Raw genomic sequence first — 23,345 nt, 5'->3', positions numbered from 1 at the left:
AAACTCCTAGAAGACATAGAGGGTAAGCTCCTTGACATCAGTCTTGGCAATGATTTTTTTTTGGATTTGATACCAAAGCAAAAAAAAATGGGGCAACAAGAGCAAAAATGAATAAGTGGCAAATAACACTATATGAGTTTAAGATGTATGGCATAAATTATCTGACTTACATATGTTGTGAAATGGTTACCATAATAAGTTTAGTTAGTATTCATCATGTCATAGATGCCAAAAAAAGAAAAATTATTATTTTTACTAGTGATGGACCTCTTAGGATATACTCTTATAACAACTTTCAAATATTGTATCTCACTACAACTGGAAAGGAAAAAAGAAAGAACAATTAGCACCACAAAAACCAAAAGGGAAATAGAAATACGGAAATTCTATATTCAAAACAAAGTTGCTGATGATCAAAAGTGAGTGTGATGAGTAGCAAGGAGTAGGTAGTATACATTTTTCTCACTGATCAAAGGATGACCATCCAGATTTATTATGTCTGTTATATTTTTGTTAAACTCTGGAAAGAAAAGTGGGGTAGGGTGGGGCCAAAGTGGGACCTTCTCTTGGACTCTATCATTATAATCATTAGAGCATAATGTGTCTATGAAATTACTTGTGATTTAAAAAATAATCACTGCCTATAAAAACAAAACAAAACAAAACAAAACAAAACAAAACAAAACAAAACAAAACAACTAAGTAGGACTACATCAGACTGAAAAGCTTCTGTACAACAAAGAAAACTGTCAACAAAATGAAAAGGCACCCAATGGAATGACAGAAAATATTTGCAAATCATGTAGCTGATAAAGGGTTAATATTCAAAGTATATAAAGAGCCCATACAATTCAATGGAAAACAATGCCATATTAATGAGAGTACATTTTAGGGATATATTGCTTAACTTGGGTTTGCCTAATTTGACCTTCCTAAGGAAGTTAAGGTCTGAGAGTTGAGTTAGAGTCAATGTGTTAGGAACCTAATTGCTTTGGTTGCCATTGTGAATGGAATCTTTGTTCTATCACGTTAAAATTATTTTTAGGGAGGATGGTACACGGTGCTACAGTGCAGCTGCTTTTTGTGCTGCACAAAAGACAACATTCTGCTCTCATCGGTGTTAAGAAGTCAGCTCATAGTCTATCAGCTCTAGCTGTAATTCTTTCGCTTGTTGATCTGTTTTCTTTTCTTTTTCTTCTATTGCTTTTAAGAGATTCTTTGGTGTTCCTCACTGTTTCTCTTGGATATCTAAGGAAGGATTTAGTTTTACTTACCCTACTTGGAATTTATTTGGCTTAAAACTGGATCTTAGAATTGAACCCTTCAAACACTCAGCCATTATTTCTTTGAATATTACTTCTTCCATATTCTGTCCATTAGCTCCTAGTGGAAATCCAAATGGGTAAATGTTAGACTCTCTTACCCTAGTGTCCGTGTCTCACTTGTATTTTCTATCTCTGTTTCTTATTCATGCATTCTGGATTCTTTCCTTAGACTTAGTTTCTATTTCCTAAATTACTGCTATTTCCAGTTAATTTCTACTGAAACTACTCTCGGAAGTTTAATTATATTTTTAACTTCTCAAAATTTGTTAACTTTGTTAAATCTGATTATATTTTTAACTTCTCAAAGTTTGTTTGGTCCTTAAAAATCTGCTTGGTCATTGATTAAGTCCCTCAATCATATTTTTAATACCTATTTTTGTTTCTTTAAATATAAAATGTAGTATTTTTGTATTCTCTCTGGATAATTTCGGTATATGAAGTGCTTGCAGTACTGATTCTGCACGCTATTATTTTTTCTGTCTCCTGCTCAATTTGCCATAATTCCTTGTATATTGTGATTTTGCCAGTGAGGCCATATTCTTTGGAACTTAACCCATGGGGGTGGTCTGTATGTTCCCTCAGAGATTTGCATTTCCTTTTGTCGGGTGCTTTGGTGGTATTTCTAACCCAGAATCTCTTTATAGTAAAGTCACAGACTGAGTCTTTGTGGGCAGTGATTAGAGTGAATTTGGTCTGAAAACCCACAGTAAGATCAGCTTGTGTTTGCGAACTCTTTGGAGAGATTTTTTTTTTCCTTCGTCTGGTTCCAGGTTTTGAGATGTGCATTTTATTTTACTTTTTCCTGGGCTTGATTGAAGGCAAATGCTCCTTCTAAGTTTTCTGTACACTAAGGGTAGAGCCCTTTGCAGACTTAGCTTTGTACTGGGAGGAAGAAAGTAATGTCCAGGATCGATTAGGTTTCCCCACACGGTGTGGGCTCCCAGGCTTTTCTCCTTTACCAGATGTCATCTGAGACCCTGAACACTGAAGCTGATGGGTCCTGTTTTAGGACAGTGCCCCAGGGGCTCTGTTTACCTTTGTGGGGTCCCACTTTCACTTAGTGTTTAGCTTCTGAACATTACCTCCATTTTTTGGCAGCGTATTGATGTGCTTAAAAATTCTGCTTTAAATTACCATTTTGCTTAGTCATTTCAATGGGAGAGTCAGGGTTTTATTTGCTATTCTCCTCATCTACTTATTTTTTAAATTTGTTTAATTTTATTTATGTTTGTAAGCAATTCTTTTGGAAAGCAGGCAAGAATTAAATTATAATGAGGAATTCACCAAGCAGCTATCAAGTTTTATCTGCTCAAGTGAAATATTTAGCATTTTATATTTAAATCTGATGATTCCTACAAATATACCAAGTCCAGTTATGCTGACAGGCCATGCTAAATTTGAAATCGGAAGGGGAGTTAGAGAGTGTGTTGTTAGGGTACCTCCTTTGTGTGCATTTTCAGCTGAAGAGACAGACCGGAGATCGGAAGGGTTGAGTTCTGGCCCTCCTCCTTAGCCAGTGAGCATCCTTATCAGGTCAGCAAACTTTCCGGAGGCTTAGCTTTCCCCACATTTGAATGAGAACAATAGTTCTTTTTTTTTAATGACTCATTCCTCTTCTCTGCATCTCCCCATTTCCTAGTTCTTGTCTCAATTTCTTTGATTACTTTTACCCTCCCCTAGTATTTTCTCTGCTATGAGAACAATAGTTCTTGACCTTTCCAAGTTACGGCATAGTTGCTAGCGTTGGATGTGCTAATAAGGTTTGGGCCAGTGCTTGAAAACTGTCATTATTACTTTGAGGTCTTTAATTTGCTTCCATTAATCTCATGAGACTTGGTCATCAATACATTCATTGATTGCTACCTTCGTTCCATAGAACCTCTTGGAACCTACCTCAATTTTTAAGCCTTCTTTGATTTCCTCTTTGTATGACATTGTAGCTCAGTTAACCTTGGAGCATAGAGCAGAAACCAAGAAATGTGAAAGCTGGTTGAGAAAGATGTATTGAATTATACTTGGCATGTTACCGTGTCATACACGTCTTTCACGTTAGTATCAGATGGAGCTATATTCCAATGTCTTAGGGCACAAAGTGAAATGAGTCTTGATGGGGAACAGTGAAAGCACATGTACCGTCCAGTCAGTATTGTGACACTTTCCAGCCTTTTGATAGGATTCGATTCTCTGTGCACTGGTCAGCAGAGGGAGCCGTTGCCTCACTTTTTGGTTTCAGAAGTCTGTCAGTGGTGAGTTTGTAAAGAGCCAAAATGTTTATGGAAAATGCTTGTTGCCTCACCCAAGTTTGAAAAGGTTTTGGAACCATATTTTTCTTTGTTTCTATGAAGGAAAGCCTTTCTGTCCGAGTGCTTTGTAATAGTGGTTCTTAAGAGCTGGTTGGGGTGTCCTTTGAAAGTGATTAATGCTGGGATAAGAATAGTGGTTCTCAAATGCCATGCCCTGTTAACATTTTGAAGGGTCTTGAGATAATGAAGATAAAATCAGCTGATGTACTGAATTTCTCATGGAGCTACATCTTGTTCAATTAAAAGGTTTACTCAGTGCTAACATTTTCTACTTTGTACTTGCATGTGTCATATTGTTTTTGCAGAAACTGTTGGTCATGTTAGTTTCTTTGTTATTTAAAAAAAATCCTGATTGAGCAATTCACAAGGTTCACAACCCTATGATGATCCCCAAGAATTTCTGAAATTTTATAGATCAGTGAAATTCAAGAGCCTGGGAATCACTGCTTTAGCAAGTACTTGAGCAAATAAAGACTGGAATTTCTGAACTGAACCATTTCCAACTTTCCCCTGAGATGTTTCCTATCTTTTTATACCTAAAGAGTGAGAGGTGATGATCAAATCCTCTGACATCCATGATACAGATAAGGGCAGGTACGGGGGAAAGTTGTTTGATTGTTTCTCTTGAACCTGCTAAATGTAGGGTGAAGATTGGCACACATGTCGATGGTGCTCTCGGTACTAAGCTTTGCAGTTTGCACATGTCCTCTTCTGTAATCTTCACTGCAACCCACTGAGTGTTAAGACACCCTCTGGGTGTCTTAACATTTATTTTGCACTCAAAAAAACAGACTGAATGAAATTAAGCAGAGTAGCTAAAGTCACACACCTAGGATGTGTCAGAGCCAGGATTCAAAACCATATCATGTTATCTGATTCAAAATCATTGCTCTTTCCACTACATATTAACAGTTTAATCTACATTTGCAACTTTCCCGTATATGTTGTAATATGTCACCCTGCTCTGGCAACAGGGCACCTCCAGAGAGTATCCTGTTCGGCAAACTTTTGGGGGTACTCTTCTGGCTGGTAATAATTCCTTGTTTCATATCACCCAGTAAAAGACTTCCTGGCCAGGGCTCTAATAATTACTAATGCTTTAAAGTTTATTCTGTGTATATGTTTGAATGTAGAGTTTTATATAATGCTGAAGTATCTAAAGATCAGGTAGGTTACCCCTTTGGTTTCCTCTTCCAGCATCCATAGTTTATTCTTATGTTTGGGTGGTGTCCCTACTGACATTATCTGTTCCTGTTGGGGTCCTCCTGCATCTCACCTTCATTTCCTGTGTCTTTCCATTAGGCTTTGTCTTTCTTAAGAGCAGAGTTATCCTCGACCTTTCCTCTTCTTAATATTTCTTCGTGTAGCTAATGTAGGGCATATAATGAGTACTTCACCTTTTGCCGTAGAACTAAGCCATAAAATAATTTAGAATTCCAATTTGTTAAGTGTCATGTATTCAAAACAAATTATTTTAGGGCTTTTACCATACCACTTTTACTTCAATGCTATTCATTCATCCATTCACCAAATATTTACTGAGCTCGACTGTATACTAGGGACTGTCACAGATATGGAGGTGCAATGAGTGAAACAAAATGCTAGAACCCAAGGCGGCTCCACAAGAATACGGGGATATTGTCAACTATCTTGGCTCATGTGATCACTGGTGTCTTACTACAGCAGTCTGATGTGATTTTTACTTTTACAAGGATTCCGTTGACTTGAAAACATGGTTTCGGAGCACCAACATATACCGGACTGTACTCAGTGCTCTGAGCCAGACAATGAAAAGAAAGTAGACTTATCTTCAAGGAATTTACGCTCCAGTTGTGGATGTTGAGATGTGCCACAGTTAGCGGTATCACAGGGAAAAATATTGTCAGTGCTAATGAGGAGCGAGGCAGAATGTCCTAAGGAAGAATGGAGGAGCATGGGTGTTGGTGTCTGCAGTGCACAGGGGGAGGTCGTGATGTGGTGGCACTGGACCTGGGGGTTGAGGTCGTGTGGGGGAGGTTTGTGAAGCTAAGATGGGGGAATGGCAGCTGAGGTGAACTGAACTAGACTGACCAATGCATAAGGCATTTAGGGCTCAGGTTACCCGGAGTATTTGGTGCCTGGGCCCAGAGGGGAGGGAGGAGTCAAAGTCCATTTAGCAGACTCATCGAAGAGGTCTTTGCAAATCCAGCTTGTTCATTTGTACTTGCTTCTGGAGACACTGAGGCTCCTTTGAAGGTTTTGAGTGTGTTATAACATGATTGTTAATATTTGTTTTTGTGACTTTTATTAAAGATATGGCATATTCACTGCTTCTTTTCGGAGAACCCAAGGAAATTGAATAGACCAAATGGTGGTTGAATGGCACATTGAACTTAGTGACATGAACTGACATTTGAGGAAGGTGAAAGCTACATTTGTCATTATCTTTAACTCAGTTTGATTTACCTTTTAAAGTGGTATTAGTTTAGATAAAGGTGAACCTCAGTTGAGGATTTCCTGACTTCAGTTATTTTTTTTTCCTACTTAATTTAACTGGTTATAGTGAGTTCAGTGTTTTTTTTCCTTGTTCCTTCTTTTGATAAACTGATGATTTTAGGATTAAGAGACTTAACAGTATATAAAAAGCAAATACTGAGCTTTTGGAGTTCTTACTTTATGGGACTGATAATATTGCAAATGGAGAATATTTGTATACAATGAAGAGGTATTTAAACATTTTTCTCTTTTTAATATTTCTGGGAAGGAGCGTCTCTGGGTTTCTTATCACAACTAGTTATTATGTTGAGAAAGGTATCTCCCTTTGAAATTCATTATTTAAAAATGAAATCACGCCCCCAGCATTATATTCACCCTGGAAGATTTTTTCCTTTGGGTGAACTAGAAGAAAGGAACGCTGATACGTAACGGGTGCTTCTGTGTGACATCACCTGTCGTGTCTTTCCTACGTCACTTTGGGTCGTCCTGCGAAGAGCTCCAATAAGAGAGGGTGGGGAGCAACATGGGCATGTGCGGGGTGGGGTTGGAGGCAGAGCCAGTTCATTCCCAGATGGGGCTGTGGGGACACCGGCGACGTGCACACTTCTTTAGGGTTTCAGTGGTTATCACTTAAGGCAAATTGCCGGTTTGAAAAAAGTTAATTTAAAATGGGCAGATAGCCCTGGCTGGCCTAGCTCAGTGGATTGAGCGCGGGCCTGTGAACCAGAGTATCACGGTTCAATTCCCGGTCAGGGCACATGCCTGGGTTGCAGGCCAGTTCTCAGCAGGGGACAAATGAGAGGCAACCACACATAGAGGTTTCTCTCCCACTCTCTCCTTCCCTTCCCCTCTCTCGAAAAATAAATAAATAAAATATTAAAAAAAGATAAAATGGGCAGATAATCATGTTGAATAGTCAGCAGTTGACAGGGACCTAAGTTCTGAGAGATTTTTTTTATAGTCCTTAACATCTTAAAAATTCTTTGCTTTGGCAAAAAGGGAGAATTTCTGACTGTCTGTGTGCTTCTCATGTTAAATTTTATTTTATCTTTTTTGCTTGGAAGGATTTTACCCCCTTAATTTTAAGTTTTTTACCTAATTTGGTCTGTAGGGTAATCCAGTAATATCATTTACTTATCATTCATTGCATGCTTACCAGTACTGAGCAGAATGTAGTATTTTTATTGTATTTTGTCATAGCAGCAGCATGTAATCTCCTCATACCACTGCTTTATGGACCAGGAAACTGATGGCGCTTTCAGGACTAAAACGGGAAGGCAGCAAATCTCGTCCCAGGTTGTGGGTTTGTCCTGGGTTCTGAGGAGCAGACTGCCTCTTCACCAGCAGCGTCTCCCTCCCCCGACGCCCGCCCCGGAGTTCATGGTCTCAGAGACTCCTTTCTAAACCCGGCTCTCTGACGACCCCCTGTCTCTGCACAGAGTGCCTCCACGTCTCCACTTCCGCTTCTCCGTTTGTCTGGACAAGTCTTTCTCAATCTGTAAGACCCCTAGTCTTCTGTCTCTGCTCTTGATTCTTCCAGACACTGTTAACCATGCTCCCATAGCCTTTTAAATTATTTGAATATGCCTCTGTTCTTGAATTGTTGCCATACTGCTTAACTCCTGTAGGCACTGAATTTCCGAGTGTAGCAAGTGTGTCTCTCCTAGCATGTACTAGGTGCCCAGGGAATGTGTGTGGAATTTGCTGAACGAATGTGAGACCCAGAGAATGGCATCAAGCCCGTCATATTTACAGCTCATGAAGTAATTTATGCAGTATTTTGTGATGCAACTGATGATATAATGTTCAGGCCCCACTTTCAGACCCAACCTTGTGTTCACATTGAATCCATCACATATAATGCTAATTTGATGAACAGCTGTAATTTCTTTATAATATGTTATTGACCTTGATCACAGTTCAGGGGGAAAAACTGATAAATAGCTTGGCGGAGCACACACTGGTTGTCTTTGTAGGGCTGTTAAAGTTCCCATGAAAATGAGACACATTAAAATGTCAAAAGGCAAGTTCATAGGAAGAGTTAGTGTGTAGGCCCAATTTTTATTTTCTTGAGTCTTAAAGTAATTAGTTTCATGAAGTTATTTATTGGGGTGACACTTGAATAATAGTTGAGAATTTGTGTAATTTTTCCCTGGTTATATTTTAAAATATTAGCTATTTAGCTCAACACATATATTCTATTTATTGATTTACTCTGCTTAGGGCTTTAAATTTTATTTATTTATTTATTTCTAACTAAGGTTTTAAGCTTAGAGTCTTCTTGAGTATTACATATTATCAGGCACTAATTACTTTTAGAATGCTCAAATAAAATAGGATATGAGGAAGAGAATCATTAGAAAAGTTACCTATTTTTATTCAATTAATTACTAATTATTAATTATTAAGCATAGCCAAATTGTAGCATGAATCTCGAAACAATTGTGGTAGTTTTATTTGTATGATAATATGAGTGAAAAAGTACAAAAAGGTTACTTAATGGCAAATTTACAATCCTGCAAGCCCTAGAAATACATCTACCTTTTGTTTTTAAGTACGTGTTGAAGTCCCCCTCTGAACATTTTTATGTCCTTGCTCATACCAAACATGTTGTATCATTTTTGAGTTAGGTTTGCAATAAAGATTAATGAGTTAGGGTTTCAGTTTTAATGTAACAACAACAACAAGCATTTTTCCGAGAGTGTGTAAAACCAGCGGAAGTTCCACAGACTTTTGGACTCTTCTGTTCTTCCGTATCAGTCTCTCGATGTTTCCTGTCTGCCTTTTCGACTACCTGTACAGCTGTTTTTCGTGTGTTCCTCAGACTTGGAGAAAGACCAAGTATTTTTGACAGCTGCATGCTGAACTGCAATATATGCTTGGCCACAGGTCACGTTTGCATTTCTTCACCTGTGTTTTTACTCATGGTGTAAAAGAAATATGAGCGTAGAGAGATTCAGAAAACATGGAGCATGCTGAGTAATGGTCGTCTTCTTTTATGTACACCACTCCACTTCCTGTGCTGCATCGATTCCGCAGGAAGAAAAAGACAGCCGAGAAGAGGAGGAAATGGTATTCAGGACTGAGCCTCCACGGGGCCCTTGCTGCTATAGTCATGAATGATGGAAAATGACGTGAGCCAGCATGGGAGAAAGAACGCCTGGGCGTGAACACACACACATACACACCCCATTTTAGTGACTAGACTATAATTTAGTAGAGAAAACTGTTAATCTAGCAGTTGGTCCAGCATGTAATTGACTACCAGTTTATGCATCATGGTAAAGCTTTGGCTACATGATATTTTACCACCAGGAAATGAGACACACTATTTAATAAATATTCATTTCACGAGGCTGCCGTAATGGAACTTTCCTGCCTTCACCCTACAGCTCTGCAGGCGCAACAATTTTCTTTGCCTTTGAAAATGAAAAAGACTGATTTCCAAAATCCTTTCAAAATGGTTTTGGTAGATCCTTTCTCAAACTTGTTCGAGATCTTGTAAATCAAAATGGTTGCTTTTCTCTCTTCATGGTCTTAACCAATGGGAGAAGTATCTAGATTTAAAATTCTGAAGAAATCTCTAACCTTCCTAATTATTCCAATGTTAAAAGATATTTTTCTCTGTATGGTTTAGGCATACCTTTTGAGGAAGAATCATTAAGATATTGTCATCCATTCAGTCAGTTGATTTTATATTTCATGCCCTGTTGGTAAAACTTGATCCATTCATTGGGTCAAGTCTAACTGTATGTTTTTCTAATATGTTCCTTTTCCCTCGCAGAAAATTCCTCTTCTTTTACCTTTGACCCCTATTCATCTTACCCATCCTTCTCAGTCCTACCTCTCTCATGAAACCTTTCCCAGGAAGTTCACTGTCATTGAGCTCTTTGATTTTTTGTAGCACTGAGTCTGTTTCCCCTCATTTAGATGGTCTCTGTTATGTTACTTTTAAGCGTGGATTTAGTGTGGTATCATGGGGCCTCCCAGGGAACATGCCTGGTAACATGGAGCCAGAGAGATTCTGACTTAAGTACTAGCGCTGTCCTTTTCTAACTTTTTTGGCATGGGGCAAATTATTTAAGCTTCATGTGTTTCAGTCTTCTTATGTGTAAAATGGGACAGTTGTCCACCTTTTAGAGTTATTAAAGGCTATAGCTAATCGGCTGGATAAACGGTTCGTCAAAGACAGGAGTTTAACAGGTGCTCAGGAAATGGCAGTGGTGGCTGCTGCTGCTGTTGCTCTACGCTTCTTACAGCCCCCAATGTGATACTGAGCGTGTGGGGTGGCACCATGGAGTACGGTTCATGGCTGGGTCACTTAAAGAGCTCCTGCAGTCCCATCGCTTTTATGAAGACTTCCTGTTGGCTCTGCTCTGTCAGAACTACAAACCTTGCGTGGTGTCTCTGGACTGTTCTTTCTGCTCCCATTATCTGTAAGGGGAGCCTCTGGTATGTCTTCTGAAGTGGCTTCCAAAACAGTGATTGGAAGCGTCTATTTATTTATTTATTTTTGAGTAATGTTTTGGATTGGTCCCTGCATTTTTCTCAACGTCAGCAGCCAGGATTGTAATAAATAAAGCATCGTTCACTTACTTCAAAGGCAATATGTGAAACACATAGAATGAAATCTCAGCCAATGGAGCTGCAGAGGAATAAACTGTTTTGCCTAGCTTACTTCAGCCCAGCAGACGTTTATTAGCATATCTCTGGTGTGCCAGGCATTTTATGGTTGTTGGATTACAAAGATGAGTAAGAGTGGGCTCCTGCCTGTGAGGGAAGGACACAGAAACTGATCATTTCAGTCGTTCATTAGTTGCATGGGGATGCGTGGGACCACAGGTGGAGGGTGGTTGAGGGGGAAAGAGAAGAATTCTAGGAAGACAGGAACCTCAGCCTGTGATGTCTCTCTGAGGACAAATGGGATGATCCACTTGGTTTAGGGACAGAGACCCAACTCAAAGAGACTCCCACATTTATGGGAATTTATTGCCTATAAAGGTCACCGGTAGGATTGCCTCCAGCTGGGGCTCAGCAGTGTCTCCAGGGCCCTGTCTTAACTGCGCCCTTGTGCGGTCACGTGGCCTCTCTTCTGTGATTCCATACCCAGTCCTCCACACATACTCCTCCCCAAGGGCAGGAGTGAGGTTTTCTCTCATTCCAGCTCAACGTAAGGATTTAGTTTCTCTCATTGGTGGTAAATTATACCTGCTGTCCCTGAGCCAGTCACTGTGACTAGTGAGATCCTAAATGGTTTCCACAAGGCAGGGCCTACCCCCCGAGCATAGAATAAAGTCAGTCTCACTCAAACCTCGTGGCTAAAGATGAGTGAAGAAGGGAATGGATGACCAGGACGCAGCCAGCAAATGTTTACCAGAGCAGAGGAAGAAAAATGAAAGAGCCTTTTGGGGAAAGGTAGTAATATAAGCAAAAGCAGGAAGCATGGCCCATCCCAGTGAGTGTGGGAAACAGCAAGCAGGTAAACGTTAATTTGACATGTAGTAAGAGACGTAGAAAATGATTATAAAATAATAATGTGATGCTATATTTACTGTCTGTGGGATCTAGTTTCCATATATTATTTCACTGAATTCTCCCTACAGCTACGTTAGACATGTCATCTTGTGGGTAAAGAAATTTGAGCCCAGGCTCACAGCTAATAATTGGGGGAGTGGGACTCAAACTCAGATCACCTGCCTCTAGAGGCCGTCTGCATGGATTTTGCAGTGCATTCAATACTGTCCTCCAGCTTGCTAGAGTTTCAGAAAGAAGGCCTCATCTACCATACTAAGGAGCCGGGTTTTCTCCGGGGCTCCAGTTTTCTTCAAGCTCTAACTCCTTGTCCTGCCACGACCGAGCACTGGCTCTCGAACTTGAGTACGCATCAAACAGCTTTCTAAGGGGGTCCTAACACCAGATTTTCTGACTCAGTAGATCCGGAGTGGGACTCCAGAATTTGCATTTCTTTTCTTTTTAGAACTTGCTTTTCTAAGAAGTTTCTAAATGAAGCTGATGCTGGTGGTCTGGGAGCCACACTTTGAGATCTTTGGGAACTGAAGATTTGTGGTTCAGTGATTCTAATGTATCGAAATGCTGCTTGGAAATACACGTGCTCTTACCTCACATTCTTTAATAATACAGAAAGCAAGAGTATATTTGGTCTTAGAGATGTCCTCCCCCAAAGGTCAAGATTATTGCAGAAGTGTTTTATTGATTGAATTTCTTCTGTCTCTCTGATTCTCGATTTATTAAAACTAAATTTATTGCTCTCCTTCAAGGTCTAGCTCAGTTCGCTAATGCTGAGTTCCTACTTGACTGTTCAAAGGTATATTTGTGTAGGAAAGACATATGTTTAAACACTTTACTTTATTGGTCTATAGTTTTAGTATGAAAGATTAAAATATCAGAAAAAGTAACGTGAATACTCATATTTCCACTATCTAGAGTCAACAGTTGTAAATGTATATATGTGTGTTTACACACATTTTGCTTTTATGAACCATTTTAAAATAAGTTCCAGACCTTGTGCCAGTTCACCCACAAACAGAACAGGACATACTGCTTAGGAAGAGCGTTCTCTTCTGTAATCACAGTTCCATGATCACATTAGCAATAATTCCTAATGTTTTCTAACATGTAGGCATATTCCAATTTCTGCGGTTGTCCCAATGTCTCCTGTGTGTATGTGTGCACACACATGTGTGTGTGTGTATTTGGTATCAGGATCCCATCCAGGGAAACCAGATCCTAAGGTTCAGTAATACTGAATGGACCTTTTGGCTCAGATAAATTGTGTCATTTAAATAACTGACTTGATTGCTTTAAGGAAAACCCAACTTAATGATGGCTTGAATAAGGAAGATGTTTATTTCTGTCATTTGTAACCACCTGGAGATAAAGTGGTCCCGGGTTGGTTGGGGAGATCAGTTTTACTCAATGTGTGGCTTCTGTTTTTGAGGCCAAGCTAGGTGTTTCAGCCCTAGCATCACGCTGGACAGAGGGGAGGGGAGGGGAGTGCATACTCAGTCCTTCTGCAGGCACGCTTGGATGTCACACATGTCGCCTCTGCTCCGATCTCATTGGTAAGAATGTAATCATATGATGTTTCTATATGTTAGAGGCCTGGAAGTGCGGGCTTTGTTCTGGATGGCCATGCATATGGTGACAATTCAAGTCCCTGAAGAAAGACCGACTCCTGGGGCAGCAGGTAGCATCCCTGCCACAAGTTCTCTTTCTGTAAATGAGCTATTCCAAATGATATTAAATCCATTTAATTACCCCGAATCCATTGCAATATGACATTTCTCTTTTGAGCTCTATCAGGCTTGTAATTGCTCCTATGCTGAGCCCAGAATGTTATTTAAAAAATTATTTTACAGATGTTCTGTCATTTTTTTTTATTAGGGCATAGCCATTGCTGCTGACAGCTGTCAGCATGTTCACACTTTTCTAATTTGCTATTTTCTTTTCTCTGGGCTGGGAAAGCAGGTGACAATTACCATCATAATAATGCTGTGATTGTGTGTTTTATGCATGCTGTCCAGCGTTAGGAACTTCGACATCTTATATCTAACTTTGGAACTCTTACACAAATAGAGTCATTTTGCAAGGGAAGAGGCTCCAGCTCCTGCGATATCAGCAACCTGTGTGTGAGAACTACATTGTTGCAACCAGAACCGACACGGAGGCCCTCAGTGAGGCCTGGGAATCTACCAGTAAAAAGTTTCATAGTTTTTATTACAAAGATGTTGAAGCATCTATTTTGATAATGTATTTAGAGGCATTTTTATACTTTTTAATTTTTGCTGGCTATAGACAAATGGGATTGCTAAATAGTTAACTTCTCAATAGACAAGAGTTCTCACTGCCTAAATAGATCTCTGTGAATATACTTGTACAATGTGCATACAAACTCATAGCTTTTTGAGAAAACTTTAATAAGCATAGTGGAAAAATATTAGATTTTAAAAAGCTTAAAACAGTGACTGCAGAGCCCACTAAGCATCATAAAAGAACGAGTATCGAGAGAATACGCTTCAAAACAGCTTCAGCGGGAACAATCCTTTGCTCTCCAGGGAGGTCCCAGAATGACTCAGATCTGTGGCTAGTGGGCCGTGCTAAGACAGAATTCAACCTGGACCATGTCTCTGGTGATAGAACTATCGAGCAGTCAAGGTGGGGTGGGGTATGTAGCGGTAATAAACACCCCCAAATCTTAGGGTTTTTTTTTTCAAAAAACTCCTTTGGCAACACATTTTCTTTTTAGAAATTGCCCCTGAGTCCATAGTCAGATACAATAATTAGAGTATCATCCATTTCTATGCAATTTAACTTTATTTGACCGAAGTATTCTTTAAATTTCAAAATTTAAGTGTACTATATTGGCACTTATAGCCAAGGTAATATGGAATTGTTCTACAGGACTTGCTGTATATGGGTTAGAGATGACAAATTAGTTAGAGGATTGACCTTTTACTTATTTCCTTAGTGAGTAGCTTACCTGTATTTTTTGGACCATAAGACACACCTAGATTTTAGAGGAGGAAAATAGGGAAAAAATGTTGAAGCAAAAAAGGTGGTAAAATATTTAATAACATAAATAACATAATATTTCATCAATATAAATGTAAATAAAACTCAACAGCAGCACTAACAACCATTATTGCTCCCAAACAGGAGGTGAGTCTTATATTCCAAAAATATGATAATTGTTCTCTGACATTGTTCCTCTGTGTATAATCCCACCAGCAGAACGTGAAAAGTTATAGCCACCGGATCTTTTTCAGATTAAGGATACTACAGTGTCATAGAAATCATCATCATTATCATCCTCTCAGTATATTTTGAGCATTGTGAATTTCATAGTTGATACTTGTAGACTGGTAGTAAAAGACCCCTTAAAATCAATCTGTAGTTTAGGGCAATCAATGATTATTAGTATTTTTAAAAATACATTTTATTGATTATGCCATTACAGTTGACCCATTTCCCCCTCTTCAGTCCCCTCCACCCTGCACACCCCCTCCCACTCACATTCCCCTCCTTTAGTTCATGTCCATGTGTCATAAGTTCTTTAGCTTCTACATTTCCCATACTATTCTTGCCCTCCCCTGTCTATTTTCTACCTACTGTCTATGCTACTTATTCTCTGTACCTTCTCCCCCCTTCTCCTCCTCTCACTCCCCTGTTGCTAACCCTCCATGTGATCTCCATTTCTGTGGTTCTGTTTCTGTTCTACTTGTTAGCTTTTGTTTTAGGTGTGGTTGTTAATAACTGTGAGTTTGCTGTCCTTTCACTGTTCATCTTTTTTATCTTCTTTTTCTTAGGTAAGTCCCTTTAACATTTCATATACTAAGGGCTTGATGATGATGAACTACTTTAACTTGACCTTACCTGAGAAGCACTTCATCTGCCCTTCCATTCTAAATGAAAGCTTTGCTGGATAGATCAGTCTTGGATGTAGGTCTTTGGGTTTCATGACTTGGAATGCTTCTTTCCAGTCCCTTCTTGCCTGGAAGGTCTCTTTTGAGAAATCAGCTGACATTCTGATGGGAACTCCTTTGTAGGTGACTGTCCCCTTATCTCTTGCTGCTTCTAGGATTCTCTCCTTCATTTTAATCTTGGCTAATATAATTATGATGTGCCTTGGTGTGTTCTTCCTTGGGTCCAACTTCTTTGGGACTCTCTGAGCTTCCTGGACTTCCGGGAAGTCTATTTCCTTTGCCAGATTGGGGGAGTTCTCCTTTATTATTTGTTCAAATAAGTTTTCCACTTGTTGCTCTTCCTCTTCCCTTTCTTGTACCCCTATAATTTGGATGTTGGAATGTTTAAAGATGTCCTGGAGGTTCCTAAGCTTCTCCTCGTTTTTTTGAATTTTTGTTTCTTCATTCTTTTCTGTTTGATTGTTTCTTTCTTCCTTTGGTCCACTCCATTGATTTGAATCCCAGTTTTCTTTCCATAAGTATTGGTTCCCTGTGCATTTTCTTTGATTACACTTAGTGTAGCCTTCATTTGTTCATCTAATTTGTGACCAAATTCAACCAATTCTGTGAGCATCCTGATCACCAGTGCTTTGAACTGTGCATCTGATAGGTGGGCTATCTCTTCATTGCTTAGTTGTATTCGCTGAGGAGCTTTAACCTGTCCTTCCATTTGGGCCATTTTTTTTCGTCTGGTCACACCTGTTATATATGAGGGGCAGAGCCTTAGGTGTTCACCAAGGCGGGGCAACCTAGTGGCTAGGTTGTGATGCTGTATGTGGGGTTGGGGTCAGAGGGGGGGGCAATGGTGTTTGTTCCACTCTCTCTCAGATTTTGGTCCCCGCTGCTGCTTCCCGCAAGCATACTGGCCCTTCTGGTGCTGGTTCCCAGGTGGGTGGGCTCGTGTATGTTCTAGGACCCCGTGGGTCTCTCCACCGAACTCTCCTGTGAGGCTGGGAGTCTCTCCCTGCACCTCAACCCCCACAGGTGTTTCCGGTTGGTGTTTCGAGGCTTTATTTCCTGGTGCTGGGGCCCTGGGTTGCACGGTCTGTCTCAGTCCCCAGTTTTACCCGGTTTATCTGCATGTGAATGTGGGACCACCTGGTCAGCCAGCTGCCCCATGTGCTGTGCCCCACTTCACAGTTGCCACCTTGCTGGGTCCGCCCGCTGCCACCTCATGCCTGGGGTCTGCCAGCCACCGCCTGCTCCCCCAGGATTCGCCCACCACCATCCTGCGTGCTCGGAGTTCGTCAGCTGCTGCCCTGTGCCTGGTGCCACTGCCCTCTCTTGCTGCAATCCCTCTCTGCCTGGGGGATCAACGCTGTCCCCTCCTGCCGGTCTGGATGAATTTGTCTATTTTAACTGCTTGGTTGTCGGACTTCCGTACAGTTCAATTTTTCTGTCAGTTCTGGTTGTTATTTTGTTTCTAAATTGTTGTCCCCACTTTGGTTGTGCGAGGAGGCACAGTGTGTCCATCTTGGCCCTGATTATTAGTATTTTTGCCCACATATGTATTTTTTCACTCCCAACAGTGTTTAATACTGTGACTGGAGTAAAACTGGCGCCTCATCCACGTCTGTGGATTTGGCGTGCTGGGTTTGCCTGGCGCCCAAGTCACTGCAAAGTATTAGGCTGGTGTTTTCTGAAGAAATTAGCCATGTGCAGAGTGGTCGTTGTATTTCTGATTTGGGGGAAAATGATATTTTGCAAAGAGTCCTGATTGTTATAGAGGATTATCTGGAGCTAGGGATTTTAACATACAATAAATGAGAGTAATTGTACTTAAAAATATAGGCATCTGAATCCTTTAAAATGGAGAAGTGTATATATACAGTCTGATAGCTTCATCAGTTTGTAATTGAAAGTTTGAACTGCTTCTTTTCCCCCTCGGGGAAAAAATAAACTTATGACATATCTGTGACGGAGAGTGATAAATATTTAAGAGTAGGTCACCTAATTTTCTCTTCTTCTTCTTCAGGTCGAGATTTGATTTGCATCCAGTCCATGGATGGGATCCTGATGGTGTTCGAGCAGGAGAGCTATGCTTTTGGGAGGTTCCTCCCCGGTTCTCTTCTGCCCGGCCCTCTTGCCTACAGTTCCCGGACAGATTCCTTCATTACCGTCTCTTCCTGCCGGCACGTGGAAAGTTACAAGTAAGTTTGGATGTCCAGCCTTTGAAATCGTGGTTTTTTTGGTGCGTACATTGCTGATTAGGTCTTTTCCACAAAGAGCTTCAATATCACAAATACAGAAGAGCCCCCTCCCTTAAAATAAAATGTACTTTTGGTGACATAGAGGTATCATTTATGTGTGGTAAGATATTTGGAAGGCGGTCCGGTGCAGAGGCTGAGAGGGGGGTTTGCAGAGAGGTGGACCTGGACTGGAACCATGATTTTGCTGTTCCCAGCAGTTGGGTGGCCAGTGTTCTGGCTGCAAAGTGGATAATAACAGCTATTTGACAAGTTTTTTTATGAGGATGATATGGTGTCAAGTGGCCACCCTATAGAAAATGTTCAACAATTATTGATACTGTTCCTGGAATTATAAATAATAAAACACAGGGTCAGTGAAAACCCAATATGAAGATACGTATGTGGAATTATTTTATATAAAAAAGATGTATGTATACATAGGAAGGCTGGCAGACATACAAGCATTGTTACAAATGTTCGTAAAAGAATGGTGATAATAGAAGTGAAGTACGAAGATGGCCCTGTGAAAGCAGTTTATATTTTTTACTAGAAATCCTGACTGATTTTGGTGACTTGTGTTTAGAGAGAGAATTTTTTTCTCCTCTATCAGCTACAGTTCAATAAAAATTAATGTTTTGAGATTTTGGAGGCTGTGTTTTATGTTGGAAGGGAGAATGGGGAAAAGAAAGAAGTCCATGCTGGGAAAGAAATGGACTTGGGGACTTACAGTATCTTCAGTAACTTTTTTTGTTGTTATCTTACTGATGGCAACAGTTAGAACTTTAAACGTCTACGCAACACTTCATTATAGGTTTTCAGTATTATTTTTGGCCTCGTGTTTTTCCCAGCACAGGAAGAAAATATAAATCCATCAGGCAACAGCTGTGCGTTTTTGTCTTCAGGTTTCACTACTGCATTTATCGCAAGGTGATGCAGTTTTCCCTTCGAACATGGCAACCCAGCTTCTGGGAATTACTGTCAGGGCACCTAGGATCCAGAACCCTGAAAACAGGCCAGTGTTTGTGACCAAGAAGTTAACTGGTGGAGGCAGTGCATCATTATGTCACCTTCCTGCCATCACTCCTGTGGCCCTTGTCCAAAGGAGATGAATGAATTGTGGCACTGCTACTGTAATAAATAAAATATTATAGTTATCTTGAGAGGTTGAGAAAAGTATCTGTATAATGCATTCAAACCTGTCAAAACCCAAGTAGTATTGAGGAGATCTGCTTTTCAGCTTTCCACCCAGTGCTGTGTCTCAACTCCTGCCAAGCAGTGATACTGGCAGTGCTAGACAGGGGTCACAGCGCAGAGATCTGTGTGCTCCATGACCTACTCTTTGAAATATGTGCATAGGAATTAACTCGGTAATAACCCCAGGAGCGATTGGACGAGGAAGCGATGTGTAGGTTCCCTTAATGGGTAAATTTAATCCCATCGAAGCTCACACTGTTTTAACTGCGGTGATTCAGCCTGCCAGTCTGTTAAATTCATCTCCGTTTGGGACTAAAGAATTCACCACTTGATCCATCATGTGGGTCTTTGATAATGGTAAAACTGCATGGGTTATGTGATTATTATGCAATGGTGACAGTCAGGAGGGTTTATTATATTAAATAGTGTGTTGTATTTACCTGTGCTTTCAAGTTTAATAGATAAAATTGAACAATAATCATGGGTGCAGTTTGGGATGGGAGAAAGCGTGGAAACTGGAGGTTCTTTTGAAGCTTCACTAAACATATTTATAATCAGTTAATAGAATGCAATCAGTTAGTACAAAAGGCTTTTTGGACAGAATTCATTTTTGTTTTTGATACCGATGTTTAATTACTTTAAAACAAGCTCGGTTATGTTCAGATAGAAACTAGGGGAGTCCGTGGGTCTCCGACTTCAGTGTGGGAAGCCTGGTATCAAATGCTCATTTGCAGATTCCCAGTCCCCAATACCCTAGGTTTTGATTTAGTAGTTTTTGGAAATGTCCCAGAAATTGTCATTGTAAACACACAGGTAGGATTCTAAATCGGGGACACACATTGAGAGTTGTTTTTCTTTTGAAGTAAGGAATTCGTTGGCCTTTTTTGGAGGGGTAGCTTCTGTACCACTATTCTTTTGGCCATATTTATCAAACCTTAGAATCATTTTTTATTCTCTTTTTCTTCCCTTGTCAGAGTTATTGAGTCAGTAAATCCTGACCTTTGTACCTTTTTTTCCTCTTATTCAACCCTTACTTCCCATTTCCATTGGCACTGAGGCCTTTATTTTTCACTTAGACTTCTGATTTTTTTGCCTGTAGATTTTAGGGTCATTCTTGTAGCTATCTTAAAATATTTTTTATCCTCACCTGAGGACGTTTTTTCATTGCTTTTAGAGGGAGAGGGAGGGAGAGAGAGAAACACCAATGTGAAAGAGAAACATCAATGGAATGCCTCCTGTATGCGTCTGGATGGGGGGTGTCAAACCTGCAACCCAGGCATGTGCCCTGACTGAGAATCAAACCCACAATGTTTTGGCTGTGGGATGGTGCTCCCAACCTACTGCACCACATCAGCCAGGGCTATAGCTGTCTTTTTAAAACACGCTTTAAGCCAGAATTTTTGTTTCTCATTAAAAAATCCAAACTTTCTTATATTGACATTTAGTGCTCTCTATAATCCAGTTTCATTTTATCTCTGTCACGTTGACTTTCAGATTTGGAATAGACTTTTAAAGTTAACTGGTTCAACTATCCCTCTTTTTTTTTTTTACCTCCTAGACAGATTTTTTTTTTGCCTAGTAAAGTGATTTTTGCACAGTATCATATATTGCCTTCTTATACTGTGTGTAACGTCCCAGACTTGCATTATCAGGTTCCTGAGAGCAGAATCTGTCTTAAATATCTGCTTACTGATGGAATAATTTGGTTTGTTTGTTCAGTCTTTCATTTAGAAAACATTTTTCAAGAGGCTTCTATGTGCCACACACTGTGTATAAGTACAGGAAATATAAAGTTAAATGAGACCTGTCTCTTGTCCTTAAGTGGTATGTAAGCAAGAGGGGGAGGTGGCAAATCAGTTGGCATTTTCAGTTTGTTGTGATCCAGGCTGCAGCAGAACTGTGCACCAGGTACTGAGGAGGCCTGCAGGGGGCTCCTTTAAATAAGAGTTGAATGTAGGGAGGCTCCTCGAAGAAGTGTATGTATTTGCCATGAGTTTTATTTTTCTCCTTTGTGCCCTACACTTTCCCTGCACCCTTATAGTGGCTCCCAGTACATTGTAAATAGACAATAGGCTTTAAATTTATATTTTGAAAAATACATTTGTCAAATTTAATTGACAGCATTTAAAAAGGAAGAGTATGTTCTTTGCCAGTCTTAGCCTCTTGTCAAATGGAAATATCAGGGGTTCTCCCTGTACGTCCACTTTTTCTCTTTCTCCTCTCTTGCTCAGGCTGTTCTCTTTCTGAAATGCCCTCCCTTCCTTCTCTGCAAATGGCAAAAAAGCCTCCCTGCTTCTTCAGGTCTTCCGTGACCTGGGTCTAAGCCATACCACCTCCTCCTCAATTCAGAGTAGTTTTTCATGTTTTCCACAAGTTCTGTTCATGCTTTCATTGATACTACATATTTGCTTCTTTTTCTTCTCAACTGAGTTAAATGATCCTTGATGGCAGGGGTTTTCTATCTCCTAAAGTGCCCAGCACTGCACCTGCCTGAAAGTAGGTGTTTAAGAAGATCTTCATGAAGGTGCAAAGTTTGTGAGGAATGTTTCTCTTTTGTTACTGGCGTCTTTCAATGAAAAGGAGTCATTGCTTCTCTCTGGCACACTCGAGGATGTTTTGGCTGCAGTTGGGAAGGGAACAATGTGAGGCTCTGTGTCCAGAGCCTCCGTTTCTAGTAGAATTCCCCCAGTTTAAATATCAAGGGTCCAAAATAGCCTGCTGTCCTTTGAGGTGCCAGCTGTTTCATTAGAAAATAAATGATTTTGGAGGGTTTCCTTTTGTACTCCATGACACCTCAGTCTATATTTTAGCTCCTTGCTGCTGTTTTTACGATGTGACACAGAAGAGCACTAAATTACGTGGTCGAGTTTGTCACTGGTGCTCCACAGGACCCATTAAACATTTGCGGTTATTGAGCTAGAAAGTGCCGCCGTTCGCCTGGACCTGCTGCATTTGTGATTGCTCCTTCTCCGATTTGTATGTGAGAACCACGTATAACAGTCTTTCACGAAATCTTATTGCATTGGGCCACACTGTTCCTCAGCAGTCTCAGCAAGGGAAGCATGTTCTTTAGCTTATATCACTGAGCACTTGCCTGGTAAGAAAAAAATATCCACGAGTTTTCTTCATTTTAGAATTTCTTACTGTGCTTGGAATTCTTTGGTTTTGGAAATAGATTACCATGTACATTATTGGTTGCAGTTAAGAGGATTTAGAGAAGAACCATAAAATAGGTGCCGCTGTAGGTTTGTCATCATCTACATTTACTGTCAGCTCTGTTTAGTAATAAAATACTCTTCTGGGTCACCTTCCAGGGAGAGAAATGATCTGGACTTGGAAACCTGCAGTCAGTTTTGGCTGTGTCTCTGCTTGCTGTTTTGATGTTAATGAGGCCACTTTAGGGGCTCACTTCTTCCTCAGATGAAATAAGAACTCTTTGTAGTTATATAAGAAGCTTCAAACAACTCAAAAGCTTTGGATTTTTGCAATGATCTCATTAATATCTCTATCGTCCTCTGGTAGGTTGGTGTCTGCAGGAAATTAACCATCTAGGTAATTAGTTGCCTAGGGTTAGATCCTCAGCAGGACCAGCTCTGGGCTCATGTTCTAGTCACCAGTGCACACTCTTTCTCTTACCATGAACTGAGAAGAGTAAAACAATCCTATTTGGAGGTTGGAATGTGAGGCCTAATTATTTGGCACTTTTGAAAGTCAGTCTCAGTTGGTATGGAGACGTTTGCTGCAGCTGCCTATGGGATTTTTTTTAGCAGGGTTTTACAAGGCTGAGCTCCTCACCCTTCTGCCTGTTGGTCTCATTGCCCGTGACTCAGTCCTCCCTGCCATGCCTCTCTCTTAAACTCCTGTCACGGCCTTTCATGTCTCTGACTGCTGCATGCCTTTGCATGCGGTGTTTGCTTTGCCATAACACCTTTACCTCCTTACCAGCACGATGAGTTTTCACTCATTCTTTAAAATGTAGTGTTCTCTTCCTGAACCTAGACCAAGAACATATATATTCTTCCACTTCCATTTCTGTTTCTGCCACCTTGTTCCCTTGGTACTGTGTGCATACCTTCTGTTAGCACAGTGCATTCTAAGTTACACTTATTTGTACGTGAATCTCTGCCACTTTGGGAGGTCCTGGTGGTTATAGACCATGTAGTTTTTTCCTTTGTCAGTCAGTGCTTGTATTAGACCCCTGCTGTGTGTTTTCTGAATGAGTGGAGTTTGTGTACATTAAACTTTCATATTAACTATAAACCTGATTTTTGTGAATGCCTTGCAGAATCTATCTTCATGCACAGTCATTCTGCCTCCACCTGAAATTGGAGGCTTTTTACAAATGAAGTATTCCTGATTGTGAGAGGATGGTGTAAG

General features: G+C 40.3%; 1 protein-coding gene across 3 annotated transcripts in view; it reads left to right on the top strand.

The window, feature by feature from the left end:
• The window catches only part of BBS9 (Bardet-Biedl syndrome 9), a 350,821-nt gene that overhangs the window by 66,757 nt on the left and 260,719 nt on the right, over positions 1 to 23,345 (top strand). For all 3 annotated transcript variants that reach the window (XM_053661722.1, XM_053661721.1, XM_053661724.1), the window contains exon 6: positions 17,561 to 17,735. In XM_053661722.1, the coding sequence (XP_053517697.1) occupies positions 17,561 to 17,735 (175 nt within the window). The remainder of the gene's footprint in view (positions 1 to 17,560; positions 17,736 to 23,345) is intronic.

The sequence above is a fragment of the Artibeus jamaicensis genome, unplaced genomic scaffold (assembly GCF_021234435.1).
Source record: "Artibeus jamaicensis isolate MK-2021 breed Jamaican fruit bat unplaced genomic scaffold, CSHL_Jam_final contig_1016, whole genome shotgun sequence".
Classification (NCBI taxonomy): domain Eukaryota; kingdom Metazoa; phylum Chordata; class Mammalia; order Chiroptera; family Phyllostomidae; genus Artibeus; species Artibeus jamaicensis.
Note: the sequence above shows the minus strand (reverse complement) of the source record. Positions and strands in the feature narration are given on the sequence as shown.